This window comes from Electrophorus electricus, chromosome 7 (assembly GCF_041902795.1).
Source record: "Electrophorus electricus isolate QZ-2024a chromosome 7, ASM4190279v1, whole genome shotgun sequence".
Taxonomy (NCBI): Eukaryota; Metazoa; Chordata; class Actinopteri; order Gymnotiformes; family Gymnotidae; genus Electrophorus; species Electrophorus electricus.
In genome coordinates this window covers 12,389,162-12,407,500 of record NC_137503.1, presented here as the reverse complement: position 1 = coordinate 12,407,500, position 18,339 = coordinate 12,389,162, and the positions used below count along the sequence as shown (strand labels likewise).

At 41.0% G+C, this 18,339-nt stretch overlaps 2 protein-coding genes across 6 annotated transcripts in view; one reads left to right on the top strand and one right to left on the bottom strand.

The window, feature by feature from the left end:
* Nucleotides 1-3,115, bottom strand: part of mars1 (methionyl-tRNA synthetase 1) — an 11,001-nt gene extending 7,886 nt beyond the window's left edge. The window contains exons 1-8 of one of the 2 annotated variants that reach the window (XM_081718292.1): nucleotides 2,806-3,115; nucleotides 2,258-2,348; nucleotides 2,089-2,167; nucleotides 1,542-1,673; nucleotides 979-1,054; nucleotides 695-879; nucleotides 488-597; nucleotides 23-139 (exon numbers count right to left, since the gene is read on the bottom strand). In XM_081718292.1, coding sequence (XP_081574418.1) covers nucleotides 23-139; nucleotides 488-597; nucleotides 695-879; nucleotides 979-1,054; nucleotides 1,542-1,673; nucleotides 2,089-2,167; nucleotides 2,258-2,348; nucleotides 2,806-2,908 — 893 coding nt within the window. In that variant the 5' untranslated portion in view covers nucleotides 2,909-3,115. The remainder of the gene's footprint in view (nucleotides 1-22; nucleotides 140-487; nucleotides 598-694; nucleotides 880-978; nucleotides 1,055-1,541; nucleotides 1,674-2,088; nucleotides 2,168-2,257; nucleotides 2,349-2,805) is intronic. The other variant, XM_081718293.1, reaches the window with a different exon arrangement.
* A 235-nt stretch (nucleotides 3,116-3,350) lies between these two features.
* Nucleotides 3,351-18,339, top strand: part of arhgap9 (Rho GTPase activating protein 9) — a 30,590-nt gene continuing 15,601 nt past the window's right edge. For 3 of the 4 annotated variants that reach the window (XM_035524706.2, XM_081717957.1, XM_035524705.2), the window contains exons 1-6: nucleotides 3,358-3,593; nucleotides 9,331-9,813; nucleotides 10,691-11,016; nucleotides 15,523-15,741; nucleotides 15,937-16,026; nucleotides 17,901-17,957. In XM_035524706.2, coding sequence (XP_035380599.1) covers nucleotides 9,429-9,813; nucleotides 10,691-11,016; nucleotides 15,523-15,741; nucleotides 15,937-16,026; nucleotides 17,901-17,957 — 1,077 coding nt within the window. In that variant the 5' untranslated portion in view covers nucleotides 3,358-3,593; nucleotides 9,331-9,428. Of the gene's footprint in view, nucleotides 3,594-9,330; nucleotides 9,814-10,690; nucleotides 11,017-15,522; nucleotides 15,742-15,936; nucleotides 16,027-17,900; nucleotides 17,958-18,339 lie in introns of all 4 variants that reach the window. The other variant, XR_014124588.1, reaches the window with a different exon arrangement.

The window sequence follows — 18,339 nt, the reverse complement described above, 5'->3', positions numbered from 1 at the left end:
CATCCATCAGGCCTGGCGTTACCTGGCAAATACATCAGCGCTGAGCACGCAGCCAATGATGTTGCCTAGGTGGGGCACATTGTTGACGTAGGGCAGTGCACTGGTGACCAGCACATTGCGCTTTCCTTCTTGGGGCAGACTGTGGAGACGCCACACAAACCCCATGGTAAACACATCCATTCCACCCCATACTCAAACATTTGCAGATAATATGGTATGTACAAAAAATAAGAAATAAATAACTGACAGTTCTAATTTTGCATGGAAACAGAAATGTATTAACAAAATTCACTAACAGCATCGACTAAACTCTGAAATGAATAGCACGATGTCCGCCACTCCCAGCCAAAGTCATCTGTGTATTATACACTGTTCATGAGCAAGAAGGGGACTGTGATTTTACACATGGGGTAGCATCTGTGTTGGAGAGGGATTATATTCTTACAAAGGTTGGTGCTGCCATGTTGGGGAGGGATTAGAATCTTACATAGGGTGTTGCCTCTGTGGAGCATCTGGACAGTCTGGGAGTCCTTTACACCAGGCCTGTGCAGTGGCCTCAATCTCTTCCTCGGTCATCGCAGGGTCCAGGTCTTCTGTCTGAAGAACACCACATTATGAACAGACCTTATCTCTGGGTTCTGTGCGTTTCCACCCACATTTCTCTCTTCTCCATCAAGCCGAATAAGATAAGCACCTCGATGGCATTGGTGCTCGGCTGGCTGTCCTTTCGCTGGGTGTGTGGCGTTGGCTGCTTTTTCAGGAAATTTTTCAGAGATTCAAGCCCTTTGCCCTGCAGAACCTTCTGACTAGCTCTCACACATGCTGGGATGAGACCTACACGCTCAAACCAATCCCGCACCAACTGCAACTCGCCTAAGTCTAAAGGAGAGGGACACAGAGAGAGAGACAAAGACAGAAAGACACTTGGGCATAAAACCTAAAAACATGCAAATATGAAAAAGTAACTGCATTTTTTACCAGCTGAAAAACCTGGATCAGCCAGAATGGGGTAGAATGCTGCCCACAGCACAATATCTGCCACTGTTACAGTCTCCTGGAACAGAGAAAGCAACACAAGTCAGCAGCCCTTCATCCCTCTTCAGCCTCACAGTAGAGGATCAAAGCAGGGGTAAAGCTGAAGCTTACTTTCCTGCAGTGCATAGTGAAACAAAGTAAAGCTAGAGAAGCATTATGACATATGGTGACAGCCTGTATCACAGGGACTGGTCAGATACAAGACCCCGCAGTGGTAGTAGAATTCGCATGTGTTGTGTATCCGTGTGCAGATATCTGTGTACAAGATGGCAGCAATGACTGAAAGTTTCAAAATCCATACCAGGCCGCTTGGGTCAAGCCTAGTTTCAAACACCCTCTGTTAGACCAACACAAACTTAGAAATACATGTACTTACTAAGCGTTTTAATTAAAACCGAAGGACATGTTTATACTGCAGCATTTGCTAACAGAAAAAAACACTGGAATGCATTCTAAGCACAAAAGATGAAATATTAAGCCTTTTATGTTTTATCTTCTAGTCTTACCGCAGTCAGAAACTGTGTGCGCCTTTTACTCAGGCACTGTTCCAGCCAGCTCAAGGATCCTTTCAGCACCAGGCCAGCGTCATGAGTCTTTCCTTGGAGCGCCACCATGTGGAGAGCCTGTATCAACACAGGCTACACAAAAACACAAAATGTACTTCAAGCCTTATTTTTAGGCAGGATTATGGATATTATTTCCTCAGTATTTTTTCCTGGTCACTAGTGATTCGATAATCCAAGAGTTCATTTGGGTCTCCAACCAAGTGTTTGTTATTTCCATACAGGTAAACAATTTACACTCAATTTAAAAACATCCTAATCAAGACATTTAAATGTTCAACAAGCTACAAATTAAAAACTAATTTGTAATGAGCAGGAATGACTTCTTAGTTATTTCTTCTGTATTTAGAAATACCCTACATCTCAGCTTTGTTTACTCTGCTACACTTTCATGATATTGTAACAGGCAGGAAGGCACACATACAGCCATGTAAATGTCAGCAATGAATAGCACGACTATTCATATCACTCTTTAGTAGCATATCCAAACCTGCAATTCTGTTGCTTCCCATTCCAGGAACTGACTGCTAGAATTGCTGGCCTCTTTCCCACCAACCTCAAACAGGTACCTGTGGATAACAGACATTTAGACAAGACAACCAACCACCTTCGCTTCCTGGAGTAAGAGATCTATCTTTAGAGTTATGTTAAAAACTTACTGGCAGATGGCATTTGGACTGAACAGGTGTTGGCCACTTGGTAGCAACAGAACAGGCAAGACAGGTCGATTTAGGAAGGGTACCACTTTATCTAAGAAAGAGTGAAATAATGGTAAAATGGTAACCAGACAATAAAGCTGCTTTAGGTGTCTGGTTACACAGTTAATTCATACTTACTCCTGTTTTTATTGTAAATGTCAAAGATCATACTTGGATATGCTTAGATAAAACCTGTGGGGAAGTTTACATTTTCTGGTATATATTTAACATTGGTTAACGTTAGCGGAGTGTCCGAGATGAGTTTATTATTGAGAGCTTCTTGCTTGCTAGCTAGCTGGACAGCTAGCTAGCTAACATTAGTTAATTAATTTCTACTCAAATGAAAACGTAAGCTTCCCTACACTCATGAAAACTTTAACTACAACCTCTATTAAAAGGAAAGTGTAATGTCGACATAGCATGTTAAAGCGAAGTGGCTAGCTAACGTTACAGCCAGTACGTAGCTAGCTAGGATAGCTAACCTAGCTAACGCTAGCCAGTTTACTTACCCTCGTGGTTAACAAGTTGCACGTCACATTTCACTCCTGTAAGTTCCAACACCACCAACACTTTCACACAGTGCGGATTCCCTTCACTGACAAAGAGTTTCATTTGGTCCCTTCTTATTATCCTAGCCTGGTAGCCAACGGCAAATGGTTACTGATTTGACAGACCTGAGTATTCCTATCGCAAATATATGACATTCAACTCAGCCGGCTTTTTTACTTTCATATGCTGATGCAACTGGGCACCAATCCCTGATAGAGCAACTTGTAGTTTTTCTGTATTGAGAAAATCTGCTGAAATCTGTTGAAACAGCGTGTCACTATGACTACAATACCCATATATAACGAAAGTCGTTGAAAACGCCTTGCTGTCTCTGCGCTAAGATCATTGGTGGCTTGTTTTGTAGCTGCACCAATCACACAAGAGTAATTAAATGCTTAAATAATGGTCTAAATGATTAAACATTCAAATGGGTTTGGCTACAAGTATATTTCCGGAGTTAAAATAACCAAAATCAATCAATCATTCATTATGGGGCCAGGTTTTGGTTTGAGAAATCGAATTTCCTCTATAAGGTACAACAAGGTACCCAGTGAATCTCTTATCACGTGACGAAAAACAGGTTATCGCTCCGGGCAGCGTGGCAGTAGTGCAGACCCTGCCAGAGTGGAGAGTTTGGAGCGACAAAGAAAAACAAAACAACAAACAAACACCATCGTCAACAACAACAAAGACTCGGCTGATTATATAACATTTGGATAACAAATCGCGGATGTACACGCAGCAATAGGTGAGATAAAGTCAACTTTTTTTGTTTTAAAATATATGAAATAGCAGCCTATAATGTAAAACCTAGCTATATATGCCTAGTATAGTATTTGGGAATGTACTATTATATGACAATATGAAATGGAAAGGAAAAAGTATAAAACAAATCTTATACAAATCTTGTGGGTGTTTAATATATAAACTAAAAAGGCTAAAATAAACTTTGCAGAGAAAATAAAGCGAATATAAGACGAAGGTATTTCTGTTACTTATGAAATTCAAAAGAACACTGCAGTTAGACCAAGAAAGTAGTCTTAGTTTCTTTACTTTCTTTTCTGTGCCTGTCTCCAGATGTAGCGTTACTTTAAACAAATTATTTTTCTGTTTTTTTGTTTTTTTTTCCGCTGGTGATTGATATTGTTTGTAAACTGCCTTGAACTTAATCCTGACATAAAAAGGTCTATTTCTGATGTAAATGAGACGACTATTGTATAACGGCACAATCATGTACATAGACTGATTGTGGCTGCCGCGCTAGTAATTGATTTGTAGCCTGTCCCTTATAAAAAGCAGTGCACAATTGTGATATTGAGCAGGTCGCAGCTCTGAGGGACACTTGTCTGTCCGGATGCCGATTTTGTGAGTTGATGGAACTCAAGGCAGCGAGCAAAACTGGGCCAGCCCAAGCATGGATGCCCGTCAACGACATGACATGCTTATCTACAGTTGAGACCAGGGATTAAATTATAGTTCAGAAGGAATAAACTAGTAAAACTATTGGGATCAAAATAATGTTATGTATTAGCAGTGGAATCCACCAAAAGCGTAATTTAGCATAATCTCTGCACAGTTTGAAAATGAAGTGCGTTCTTAAACGTGGTCCCGTCAGCCTCACAACTCTCTGAGCTGCGGGAAGATTAGTTTGCGTCATGATGTGGAAAAAGGATGTGGTTACCATTGTTTTAGAATCACAAGACGGCAAAATTACCTTTAATCAAGATGTTTAGTCTTTCTTTGGGTTGTTTAGTTTCAATTTGACTGGACCGAATATCCTACAACCACTGCTGTTGAAAATAGCGGTTAAAATGGAGGAATCTAATCTGTTAATGCATCATTGGTCTGTTCTTCTTTGTGCCAACCTTAACTATACTTAAAAATTTAAAGGCAATCACAAAACCACACACTAATATTTGTTGTGTATGTGTGTGCGTTTACGCATGCTTTTCATCTTATTTGTAGTCCTCTCTGTGTCAAATTCACTACCATTTTCACAAAGTGCATATCTCCACTTCCTTTCATTTTAACATATTTATGAAATGAATGCAAACAAAGAGGTTCTGCTGCTTCTTAGCTTGTTGACTCTCCCGTTTTCCTTTTTGATCTATCTCTTTACCTATGGTAGATAGTTGTACCCCCATCCCCCCATCCTTTGCTCTTCCTCCTCTTCCACATTTCCCTTCCCTCTTGATCAATGACACGATGACAACAGGGAAATGTGGATACTGATAACGTGCCATGCCTGCACCCAGCCTCATCTCTGCAGCGAAAGAATTGTAATGGAAAGACCACACTGCTAAATGCCCTCACCATCACTCTCACACACACACACACACACACACACACACACACACACATAAAAAAACAACCAAAAAAAACCAACCACATGCACACAACACTACACACATACAGTGCACAATCAACCTGCGTGGCTCAAAGTGTGTTGTGTCAAAGAGTATTGTGTTTTTGCTGGTAGTCATTTATGTGGCCTCTCAGACAAGAGCAGGCAAAGCACAGGGTAATCACATGATTTGCATATTATTATACAGATCAGCTGTCATAAAGAATCCTGCAGGGCTCAATAAGACAGCAACGCTTCAAAACTCTAGAGTCAAGTAAAGACCTTTTTGAGAGATACAGCACATTGTGCTCTATAGGACAATTGCATATTGCGCTTTGCCGAGTGACATTTTCACTTTGCAGTCCACTTTCAACTTCTTCACAATCTATGGTTAAGATATGGGTAGCTTCCAAACGTCCTGTCAATATGTCCTGTCAATACGTGATTGAATGTTTGTCACTGTGCCCGCTCCTGTAGTTCTGTTCTTGTCTCTTGCCTTTTCAGTTACCATGACGAGAGCTGAAATGGACCAATAGAATTCCTTCAGTCTGGTTTGTGCATTGCTGATTGGTTGTCAGCTGGAGAGAGAATGATATTGCTTTGTGTGATGCAAACATTGTTGCATTTGTACACTCCCTGGAGCTGCTTACTGTCTGTAAAATTATATGCAAAATTTTTTGTACCTCTGATCTGAACTGATTTCAGATCAGTTTAATGAGTAATCCCAGAGCCAAACATACACAGGCAGACACATACTCAAACCTCTTCCTACAGTTCAACAGGGGAAGAGTTAACTATTTTATGGCATGCTATTTTAGGAGGAGCGTTCAGCATTTCATTGGCATCATTAGCATTATCTTAGTGAGGGCATTGATTTGCTTCTTTTGCAGACACTGGCTAGCACAGTGCTTTGTGATGATTCTGTAGGTTGTGAGCAGGGCTGCTTGGGGAGTGTGCGTGTGCGTGTGTGTGTTTTGTTTTCGTCTGCATGGTAGGGTTGCAAGATGATCCGTTAAACCACACAGCGGTGGTTATCTGGCCACATAATCCACAGTGCTTGTGCTTCATTCAGCACTCGAGACTTACATATGATAGGATAAAACATTTCTAATTTTTAGAGGAATAACCTTGTCCTGCCCTACAGGTGCTTCGGATAAAGTGTTTACTCACATAGGCCTTCTGATATAATTTAGTTTTGAAAGTTATATAAAATGTAAACATTATTAAATATAAATTCTAGCAATTTAGAAAATAAGTTTTTGAAATAGTAGGCTCTTAAAAATGTAAATAATTTTATATACATTTTCTGTGTGCGTGCGTGCGTGAGAGAGAGAGCTAGCGAGAGCAAGAGAGAGAGAGAGAGAGAGAGAGAGAGAGAGAGAGAGAGAGCGAGAGAGAGAACGAGAGAGAGAGAGAGAGCGAGAGAGAGAACGAGAGAGAGAGAGAGAGCGAGAGAGAGAGAGAACGAGAGAGAGAGAGAGAGAGAGAACGAGAGAGAGAGCGAGAGAGAGAGAGAAAGAGAGAGAGAGAACGAGAGAGAGAGCGAGAGAGAGAGAGAAAGAGAGAGAGAGAGAGAGAGAGAGAGAGAACGAGAGAGAGAGAGAGAGAGAGAGAGAGAACGAGAGAGAGAGCGAGAGAGAGAGAGAGCGAGAGAGAGCGAGAGAGAGAGCGAGAACGAGAGAGAGAGCGAGAGAGAGAGCGAGAGGGGAACGCATGTGTGTTTCTTTTTTCTCCAATACAAAAATAAGCAGAAATTTAAAATACATTTTTAAATACATTTTATTTAATTTTATTTTATGTGTGTATGTTTTTATTTATTTTATGTGTGTGTCTGCAGTATTTGGGGTCTAAACTCTCCTCTCTAAATCTAAAATGGAGTTTTGCATTTAATGGGCTAGTCCAGGGTCAGTATGCAGGGATTAGGACAGTGATATGGAGGTAAGAAGATGCATGTACATACACACACAGCCTAAATGTTGGGGGATTAGGTCTGTTTTTTGCAAAATTAATCTCTACGGATTAGCCAGTAGAGTTAAGAATTTCACATAAGGCTCGTGCCATTCCTCACATTGTGCTCGTCTTCTAAACTACTTGTGCCGTTACTGACGTCCTCTCTTTCTCCTCTGATCTTTGTGCCCTTCAATGTTGGCACAGGCTGGTGTTCTAGCCATTCTACAGGGACATGTGTCTGGGCCATCATATAAGCCTCACAAATTCATTTGATGTGTGCGTGCGTGCACGTGCGCGTGTGTGTGTGTGTGTGTGTGTGTGTGTGTGTGTGTGTGTGTGTGTGTGTGTGTGTGTGTGTGTGTGTGTGTGCAGGCTGCAAATAGCCTGCTGGTGCCTGTGTGCATTGATTTGCATATAAGACAGGGTGTATCTAGCCGTGCAATTGTGTAGCTTGAAGCTTCTTCTTAATAGTATGTGGAGGAGAAAAGATAGATTTTTAATTTTTTTTTAAACACTAATCCAGATGAAGCGTTCTTGAACTGAACCCAGTCAAATGGACTCTACAGGTTGAATTTGCCGTCCTAATGGGAAAGAATCATTGAAGCTGTGTGTTGTGTCTATTGAACTTCAGTGATCTCAACAATGCGGTTTCCTGTTTTCTCCATTTGCCTTCTCTTCACCGCTTCACTTCCTTTAAACAGAATGAGTTGCCTAGCCTACTTAACTGATAAAGAATTAGAAGTAACAAGACATTGTCAAATTATTAAATTGTCTCTCATGAAATTAATCTTTGATTCAATGAAAAAGCCTACATACACCTACACATACACATGCTTGTACACACAAATTGATGTATACACACACACACACACACACACACACACACACACACACTCATGAGGCATGTGGGTTTGTTTTCTGTACAGTGAGCTGTTCTGGCTGCCATGTTTCTAATTAATGTTATCTAATAAGAGCAAGGTAACCTAGAATAAATTTCTGACAGTGTGCCTGATATTAATGCTGCAAAATATTGCAGACTTATGAGAATGAGAGTAACCTCTGTAACAATATATCTTCCTCCTTTTCTTCATAAATTCACGTTAAATCTCTCTCTGCACAAGAGTAGCAATAGACTGCCATATCGTTGCATTTGACACTTTAAGACAGCAAGAAAAACCCCTTTGTGTGATGTTTATGCACACCTTTGCTAAATACTGTATGACATTTAGCTAGTATCTCAGATGCCCATTAGATAAGTGGCTGGTTCTAGTATTTTATTTTTCCTGTTAGCGTCTTAAAAGACATATCATCTGTCCAACAATGCGACTTGTACTGGTTTACATGTGTATATTGGATATAGCGATTATTTATGTAATTCACATTGATTTTTTTAAATTGACATAAAAATTCAATTATTTAAATTAACTGTTGCTAGCATATCAGTAAATGCTTTTAAATATAGTATTGGTGTTTTAAAATTCTATATCAATCAACTGTTAGTATTTTTTGTAATATGTAAAGCATACAGAATAATCAGGGGAATATATTCACAGTGGTTATGTGTGAACTTTACTAAACCTTCTTTTAAAAAGTATCTAGGTTATTGGTCAGTCCTTACTGGCTCTATAACAACACTTTGTACTAGTTATGTTTTAGCAACTTTTATTGAACTTTTACTGGAGTACGTGTCGAAAAACAGTATGTTTAAGAGTACCATAGAGTTGTATATTCTATCTGAAATGAGGTCTCACGGTATTATGGTATCGTCAAAGCTGGCTTCTGACATTAATCGATAGAAATTCTTATTTTGGAGAATACCATAAAGACTACCATATTTTCAATCTCAGTGTTCTGTTTTATTGGGGAGTAAGAGTTTTCTGTTCTATTTCAGGGATTAAGAGGTATAGAGAAGGTAATAAGGTAATTGTAATTTGCAAATAGTAAAAACTAGTATTATGACCATGCATTATTTATTTTTGATTTAAAGTGTATGCTGAACACGGAATAGCTTTTCAAGTTTCAAGTTTGGTTTATTTGTCACATACATAGTCATACACAGTATAACTCGCAGTGAAATGGTTGAAATATGTGTGTGTTTTATTGTGGTTTTATTGTGTGTGTGTGTGTGTGTGTGTGTGTGTGTGTGGATACATTTCAAAATGATAATATCTCTTTCTACCCTGTGTTTCAGAGCATGGCACACTGGTCCCTGCACTGTCTCCTTGCCCTGTGCTGTAGTGCCAGTTGCAGTTGCAGCGACTGTCGCTCCACCCTCTGCCACTAAGAGTCATGCTGTCGGGCAGCTGGCGTCGGAGTCCCGTGGGCCCCACCCGTAGCCTCCCTGTGGGCAGGGGCTCAATGGTGGGTGGAACCACCATACTGGAAGCCCTGTACGACTACTCGTACCATGGTGTGGATGGCCGGATGATCTCCATACAGGAGGGGGAGCGCTTCACTCTGCTGAAGAAGGCCAACTCCGACTGGTGGCAGGTGCGCAGGTTCGGAACGGGCACCAAGGGCAAGGCATTGTACGTACCTGCCACCTACGTCCAGGAGGTGCCCATCTCCATGCTGGACCTGTCCAGGCCTGGTGGACAGACCAAAGCCCTACCTACTGGCACCAGGCTGGTGGGACGCGGGTCACTCTCCCCGTGCTCGCAGACCCAGTGTTTAGGTATAGTGTTTGATGTGTGTATGTCTGTGTCAGATAGTGTATGTGTGGAATGAGTGTATGTTCTGTGCGTTCAGGGCAGATGCACGGAAAAGGGCTCACTGTTAGTTCACCACCTACACTGTATATATATTATTGTACTATTGTTGCTGTCATCACAGCCCAGGATGAAATGACCCTGACCAAAAAACAAAGTATGGTTTACAGAGCATTTGCAAAGGAACATGGCAGGGCTGTAATCAAGCTCTGTACTGTGAAGTGAAAAACTAGGCCAACTAACTGGGGTAAAAGAGTCGTCAGATTGCACTGTCAGAGTCAGCCTTCCAGTCAGTTATCTCGCTCTCTTCCTCTGTTTGGAGAGCCTTTTCTACAATGTCTCTTTCTGCTCCCCAAATCAGTAACAACTAGTTTCTCTAATGATGAGGAAGATTAATTTCAGTAATTTCAAGGAAGTTTTAAAAGCTCGGTTTCCATCAAAATGTTTAATTTTCATTTCATTTCTTGAAACCATTCGAGCAATGACTGTTCAATGACTTATACTTGTGTGCCCACTTTGTAATCATTTACTCAAAACATTAATTGCTCTTCTTCACACGATGCCTTTATTGATAACAATTGACAACCTTTTTTGGTATTTAGGTGCTTTTGTAAACCTTTAGCTTTTCCATTCAGGCTTTCATTCAGCCATGGGATTCAGTGTCATTGCCCATGCTGTGGTGGATCAGGAACGTCTCTAATGGATTTATGGATTTGTGGATTTGTGGATCAGGAACGTCGCTAATGGTCTTGACAGCTCTATTAAGTAGCGTGTGTGCTTGTATATGCGTGTGTACCTCTGAGGTCGGTTTCAACCAGTGTTTTCCTCTCTGCTCCCCACCAGTGACCACTAAAGCGTTCTGCCGCTCCATGGAGGACCTGAACTGTAATGGTGTCATCCCAGAGCTGCATGTGGCACAACTGGGTGAAGCTGGGGGAGCCTGCCCTATCATGTCCCGCTCAGACACCTCCACCTCCTCCTCGGGTCAGCCCGTGGTGCAGCCGGGACCAACCGGCCTAATTCCACGCAGCCAGAGCTCCAGCGACCTGCCCCACAACCCTTACAAGGAGGGCCGGCAACCTGGGAAGAGTGCAGCAGGCCCCGGCAGGTTCTACAGCCAGTGGGACATGGCGAATACCGCACACAGGCACACAGACGGACAAATCCAGGTGATACATTTACTCGTAAACATGCAAACGTAGATGACAATGACTCCTTACAGGCACTGTTTTTTTGTTTTTGTTACATAGTAGTGAACTATGTAAATGTTAGGCAGTTATCTTCTCTTTTCCATCTACACACATTCAATCAAGTGCTTTCTTTTTCTTCCTACCTCTCTGTCTCACTCACTCACTCACTCACTCACTCACTCACACTATTTCACTGCTTACTGTATGCTTCTAAGATGAATAATCAGGGACTGCTGTTGCATTCAGTTTGCAAGCTCTCTATATCTCCCCTCTCAGTTTTTATAACCCGCACACAATACACAAATGCACACACATGCACGCTCACACACACACACACACACACACACACACACACACACTCACACACTCACACACTCACACACTCAGTGGATGTGAGACCAAAGTATCTAGTGGAGCTTTGGTCAGACAACCCAATCCCCATTTGTTTGTTTGTTTGTTTTCTGATTTCTATTTTTAAGGAAATCTTTATACCAACCTATAAATATATTCTGGTAAAATCTTGAAGCAGTGGGAGTTTCTTAGAAATGTCAGAAATAGTTCTGCTCACAGGGCTGATGTAGCTCACACACCCAGCATCCCACTCTGCTGCAACACACAGTGGAGTGCCCACTAAAGTGCCAGGCACACTCACACACACACACTCACACACACACGCGCGGCTTATGTGAAGGTCATGGCATCTCTTTTGGAATGCCTATTGGGAAGTGATGCCATCACTTTGGTTACTGTCTTTATATGGTGAGCATCCTGATACAACATGCCACAGTTTCTTTATTTGCATTCATAAATATTCCTCTATAGACCATGACACGTATGCCGTTACATGCAATGGAATACTCTGTGTCTGTGTGTGTTCAGTTTGTAACAACATAGCGGTGACAGTTAGGTATAGGCATACATAACCCTACATGCACACAAAGAACAAAGATGACTATCGTGGAAATTTTTTTTTATTTGGCCCACAGCCGTTTCCACTCTAGAAAAAAAATCCGAAATGACATATGACATGACACGTTTTTTTTCTTCTCTTTTTTTCAAGCTGTCCTAGAAACAGAGAAATTAAGTATTCTTATAGAACATACTGTATGATGGCAGATTGCAGTCTAATATAATATCTTCACAATATATTCTGTAGTGAAATAATTATTATGTAGTGATTCTTTTAGTGAATTAAACTCACTAGATTCACACAGTGTACAGGTTTCCTACTCATACCATCTTTATATCGACATCCTGTCTGACAGCTCTACATGTTCAACATAGACTAGATTTTTGTCTCTTTTTGTAAGGGTCATATTTGCCACTGGTTTATCTCTCCCTTCCTCTTTACAATCTTACTCCTTCAACTTAATCCTACTTTAGTCATTTTCCATATTATAGTACACCATCCACTGGTGCAAGAGGAGGTTGAGTTCCCCTTTTAAATTTGGCTTTTGTAAAGGTTATTGCTTGTGTGATCTTGTGTGATGTACTTCTCATTACTGTTAATCTAGGCTTGCTCTACACTGGTAAATATTATGTAAAAAGCACTACATGCATTTTAATCTAACTGAATTGAATGATATACTAGATGCCATATGTAGCATGCGTATGACAGAGGTTTGGTACAGGACATGTTTGCTACAGAAATGCACTGGAAGAATACAAATTTCAATCCTTAACAATATCAGAGTGTTCCTTATAGAAACTGCAGTCAAGTACAGGCAGACTGCAGTTCCAAAGCTCTCCAACCCTGTAATGAGAACTTTCCCTTCAGCGAGACAGTTTTCCAGAGGTTCATCTCAGGGTCTGGCAACTTTCTTAGTTAATCCTTGTACTACCTTGTAAAATCACTGTATAACTACCTCAGCTTGACACTGATAACTGCAAAACTATTTTACCTTTTTAAAAAAGCATGCCTGCATGGTCCATCCAAAGAAGCATGCTTGCTGTCTTCCCACTCCTAAAGTTACAAAGTTCCTAAAAAGTGATTTGGACTATCTGAACACACAAATCTGCTGAAGTGGGACATTAAAATACTGCTTTAAGGAGCACAGACAACTTCTCCTGCGAGTGGTGATGTTAGAGAGACAGCCATCTGCTGGTGATTGCTAGTACTGTGCTTTCTTCAGACGTGCATTCAGGCTTTTGGCCTTAATAGGACTGAATTATGTAATGTAGTTTAAGGCTGTAAGTGCTCATCTCAACCTCCATGGTACAATTATTTTCTTATCTACCCTCATTTCAGTGAGCACTTTTATGTGCAGTCTTACATTAGTGCGTGAAGATATGCACAAATATATATATATATATATATATATATATATATATATATATATATATATATATATATATATATATATACACATATACATATATACACATATACATATATACATACACACACACACACAAATCTTCTTTTTACCTCTTTTTTCACACTCTGGGCAGTGCTTTAGCCTGTTAGTATTCTTAATACTCACATATCTATTGTCACATGAGCATATATTAATTTGATAGAGGTTGCAGAGCACGTCTGTAAGTTCAAGGCTGTACAGCATATGGCAAATGCTGGAACCTGAAGGGATCTTCCCTATTCCACTTTTTTTCTCTTCTTTTTTCATTGTATTGTTCTGTGCAGAGGAATTAGTGCTAAGTTGAAATACAATCAAACAGTGTAAAAATGTGAAATGTTATACATACGTGACATTTCAATAGGAACATATGGAATACAGGCCAGAATGAAAAGCAAAATCTCCATAATAGTGTTCTATCTTTCCTGGAAACAGCACATGGGACTTCACATTTATTAAATAAATGCTGAATTTGTGTCAGAATTGAATACAATCTACTTTGAAATGCAATGAATGCATATTTTGAAATGCTGTCATTATAGGGAACACAGTGAAATGAAATGCAAAATGATCCAGTGAATCAATTTAAAATCACTTGCATTATTAACAGAAAAACAATACATGTGAATTTGTGTTTAATGTATGAAATGCCGAATTTATGTCAGATCTGAATGCAAACCATGTTGAAATACAATCACAACTCTTGCATTTCACTGTCTAGTGCTGTGAAAGTGCCAAAAAAAAAAAAAAAGGTTTTCGAAGCAAACATTATTCCCTGAAGGAATTGGAAACAAGTCACTTGGTCTGAACAGGATTTGCTTTGCACCAAGACCACCAGAGTAAATGGAGTCAGTCGTTAGTCATGGCATTCTTTTTCCTATTCCGAAAAGTGATATGCCATGCATGCTCCTAACAAGACCAAACCTATGATGCACAGGGAGACACTATTCTTGACTCCTTGCTTTGGCACTACCCTACAGCAGCATGTCACAGAGCAATCCTAGTGAGCGGATCGGGTTCAGAGTGGAAAAGGGCTGTTATGTAGGTTAGTTGCTTATAGAGCTTCCCAAAATGTATTCCAGATGAATGGTTAGTCCTAGCCTCGGGTGGATTTGACCTTCAACAGTGAACCAGTATTGTATCTACTGGGGTAGAAGACCAGTAGACAATGCCTGCTCAGACAATAGGCCTGATGTAGACCTGCCAGTCTGACACCCTTGGATATGGACACCCTCCATTGCAAAGGGTTGTTACATCTAGAAGGGGCTGGCAACCCAGTGCAATCCTGTGGGATTCGTCTTGCCATATATTACATGTGCAAAGATGATTGGGTGAGTGTGGTGGAATAGGCAGAGGGACTGGGATGACCCCATGTTGCTTGCAGGTGTACGAAGAGTCTGGAAAGACAGAGCCTCCTACCCTTCACTTCAAAGCTGGTTTAGTGATCTGTTATCTACCTCTGCACAGACAATGGGCAGGGTAACATTCAGCTTACATTATGGTCTGTTCAAGAATAGCTACTACAAACTGACATACCATACCCTGCCTGGAGCTATGTGCTGCACTAAGCAGAGCCTAGCTGTCCAAAATGAGCTGACTATGACAATGCGAAATGTCTTTCTGTGGTTTGACTCAATGGCTGTATTGTCAGGGTTGCATTAAGTGTCCTGCCATTTTAAGTGTTTGTTGGCACAAGGATTGCTAAAATCCAAGGTCAGACCGATCAGCATATGAAGCACTTGAAGTCCGCTAAAATCCTGCAGATAATTTCACAAGATAACCTTTGCCAAGTTGTCTGCGCTGACCGGTGGAGTCAAGGTCAACAATTCCTCCTACTGTCGTCCTACTGGCATCACTTCCACATCCTAGTGAGTAAAGTACATGGAAACAGCTTGTTGAAGCTATGGTATGACACTGTCAAAAGGCAGAAAACAGGACGATTGACTAAAACGGACCATCAAGCAGCTTAATTTTGCATCCTTTCAGCATGGCCAACTGGACTGTTTTCTGGAGGAGTACCAATATTTTTTAAAAATTTGTGTTTAGTGTGGTGGTGTTGTTTTTTAACCTAGGTATCTGCCTGTGATTGAGAATGTTGTCCTTAACCCTTCTCCTGCTGTCTTCATCCCAGGCCTACATCTCCAAAAGTCCATTGCCAGAGCAGGAGCGAAAACAGTGTGCAGAGCCCCCCTGTCCTCTGCCGGACCAGAAGCCCTTGCAGTTGCTGCAAATGTGGGAGCAGTACCGAGACCCAGCCTCCGGCCGCTATTACTATGTCAACACCCTTACCGAGGAGCGCTCATGGAAGCCACCACGCAGAGTTCACCAGAGCAATTATATACAGTACATGGTAACTATTCAATCCCAGGGCATGATTATGCATGTGAGTTTGGTGACCAGCTAATCAAACCCACAGAACAGCGCAGTCGCTTGCTGCTGGGTAGCCATAGTTTAAACTTCATTCTGTATCTTGAGCACAAATTATGTACCACAGTGACCTTTTTCTTCTGCATGCTCGCCTCTGCTCTTGTTCACATTTTTTCAGGCTACAGTAACGCAAGCTGAGACTTTCTCACGTGACTCCAACCACCTGTCACTTCCTCTACACAGCTCAGGAAGAAAGCCAACGCATAGGGTAAAAGCAGTTCCGTAAGACCGTCCGCGTACCTGCATATCTACCTGTTCAAAGGGGGTATGGCTGTTATGGTGTATGTCGTTAAAAGCAGATGTGCTGTAAACCAACCACACTATGTGCCACATTAGTCTTTTTTTTTTTGAGGGAACACTTCTGCAGGTACATTTTGACAGGGGCTAGGTAGAAACAGCATAGGGATGGGAGAAAAAGAACTCACACATCCACAGCCAGACTATTTTACCCCAGTGGTCATCAGTATCTGTCCTGATGGGCTCTTGTTCCCACTATGTATATTTCCCTTATTTAGCACTCTTGATTTAGCTCATCAGCTAATTATCAGGCTGGCTGTGAGCTGTCCAGAGGGCTTTGGCAAGGGAAATAGAAATTGGCCAGGAATGAGACTGGGAAACATTCAACCATAAAACATGCAGATCTGGCACTAATCTTTGGAGATGTGCATTAGGCAATAATAGATACAACTTTAGGAACTGGCAGACTATTATCCAAAGAATAGAAGAAAGGGAATATGACTCTGGACTATGTGGAACGTGTTCAGTGTTCCATGGTCAGGTGCTCCCTGAAAGGTAAAAAGCCTTCTGTCGTAGTGGATTTCACATTAAGCCTGACAGTGAAGTTCAGGTGATGTGCATGGTTTCCCTGCCTCTCATCTCACTACTTCTCTTCTTGTGTGCATTCATGTACATATGTTTATGAAATACACTATACAAACGGATTTTATTACCCTTAGATAGAGTTCTGTTAGAAACTGAGCTATAACACAAATTAAAGGGATCAAGCTGTGGTGCATTTCCTGGATCACATTATCCAGGCTGTCCTTTATTCTATAAACACACTTCAGTCATTCACATGCACATACATTGTAGCACAGCGCATGAGCACCCAGAGGGTCATCCTCATGCTGCAGATTACAAAAGAAGGCAGATTCAAATTAAAAAAGAAACTATGCCTCACAGTATGCCTTATTTATTTATTTCCTTCAGATTATCCATATTAAGCCTATTGATGTAATGCTGAAGGCTAGACTGGGTTCCTTCCCTAGTAACTAGACTCATGCACATGTGCACACACACACAAATAATCGGAATTTACCCTATGACAAGATTTATATGGGTATGCTTGAACCATCCTTGTGCTGTTGAGGAAGATAAAGAGAGAGGGGGAGAGAAAGAGATGGTAAATGCTGATTGTGCTGCCTTCCTCAAAAAATTGAGGAAGTTCAAACTTTCAACAGAAGAGGAGGTTGTAAAAAATGGGTGGGGCCTTTGGTTTGCATTGAAAATGTGTCAGTGTGGTGAAAAAAGGAAAAGGATCGTTTTTAATTTATTTGTTATGGAAGAGATTTGCAGATTCTCTTTGGACTGACTCTTCAGAGTTGGAGTTTACTGGATTATAATCTGAAGGAAAACTGAAAAGATCACTTTCTGTAAATTGTCGCTTTTTTTTTTCTTTTTTACTGATGAGGAAGAAATTCACCTCTAATGGGTACTTGAGCTGTCATGCAGGAACTAACACAGCAGTCTGTTTAGAGAATTGCATACTGCATAGGCAGGAGAACCCAGAAATAGAGCCAACACACATTTAGAGATTGTCTTCCGAAAGCTATTTGTGGAGGTTTGTGACAGTTTTGTGAAGATTGAGTGTTTGGCAATTTAAGGTAGTTAGATTCTTTGAGTAGATCAATCATGAAATTCCGTCTCACCTTTCTTCTGCTGTTCTTAAATGGCCAGGTTCATTCGGTTGGTGTCTCTTGTGAGTGCCCACCACAGCTGTCCCTTCTTGTGTGTGTTTGTTTTTGTGTTTCAGTTTCAGTAAAGTCCTGAAGATTTTCATTTTTTATGTTATTCCCTCCCCAGCTCTTCTCTGACTTCACTTGCAGTTCCCGGAATGCCAACAACTGGCAGCTGAGTCAGGTGAGGCAATTTCAATACCACTTGGCTTCTGTTGGCTGACATACGCTGCCTGGCCAAAAAAAAAAAAGGTCACCACCTGGATTTAACTAAGCAAATAGGTAAGAGCCTCCCATTGGATAATTACTGCATGGGTGATTATGTTTAGGCTGGTAACAAGTTATTTAACCCTAACTGATGCAATGAATAGCTTCTCATTTGTTAAACAACCATGTTGAAAGACTCATCCTGTGGTCGTGGAAAAGATATCGTGGAAGGAATGTGGTCTGAAAAGTCTTGTGATCGTGATTGGCGATCACTTAAACGTGTGGTGAAATCAAATCGTAGAAAACAACAGTAGAACTCAGGGATATGTTTAATGGTGAAAATAAGAGCATTTCCACAT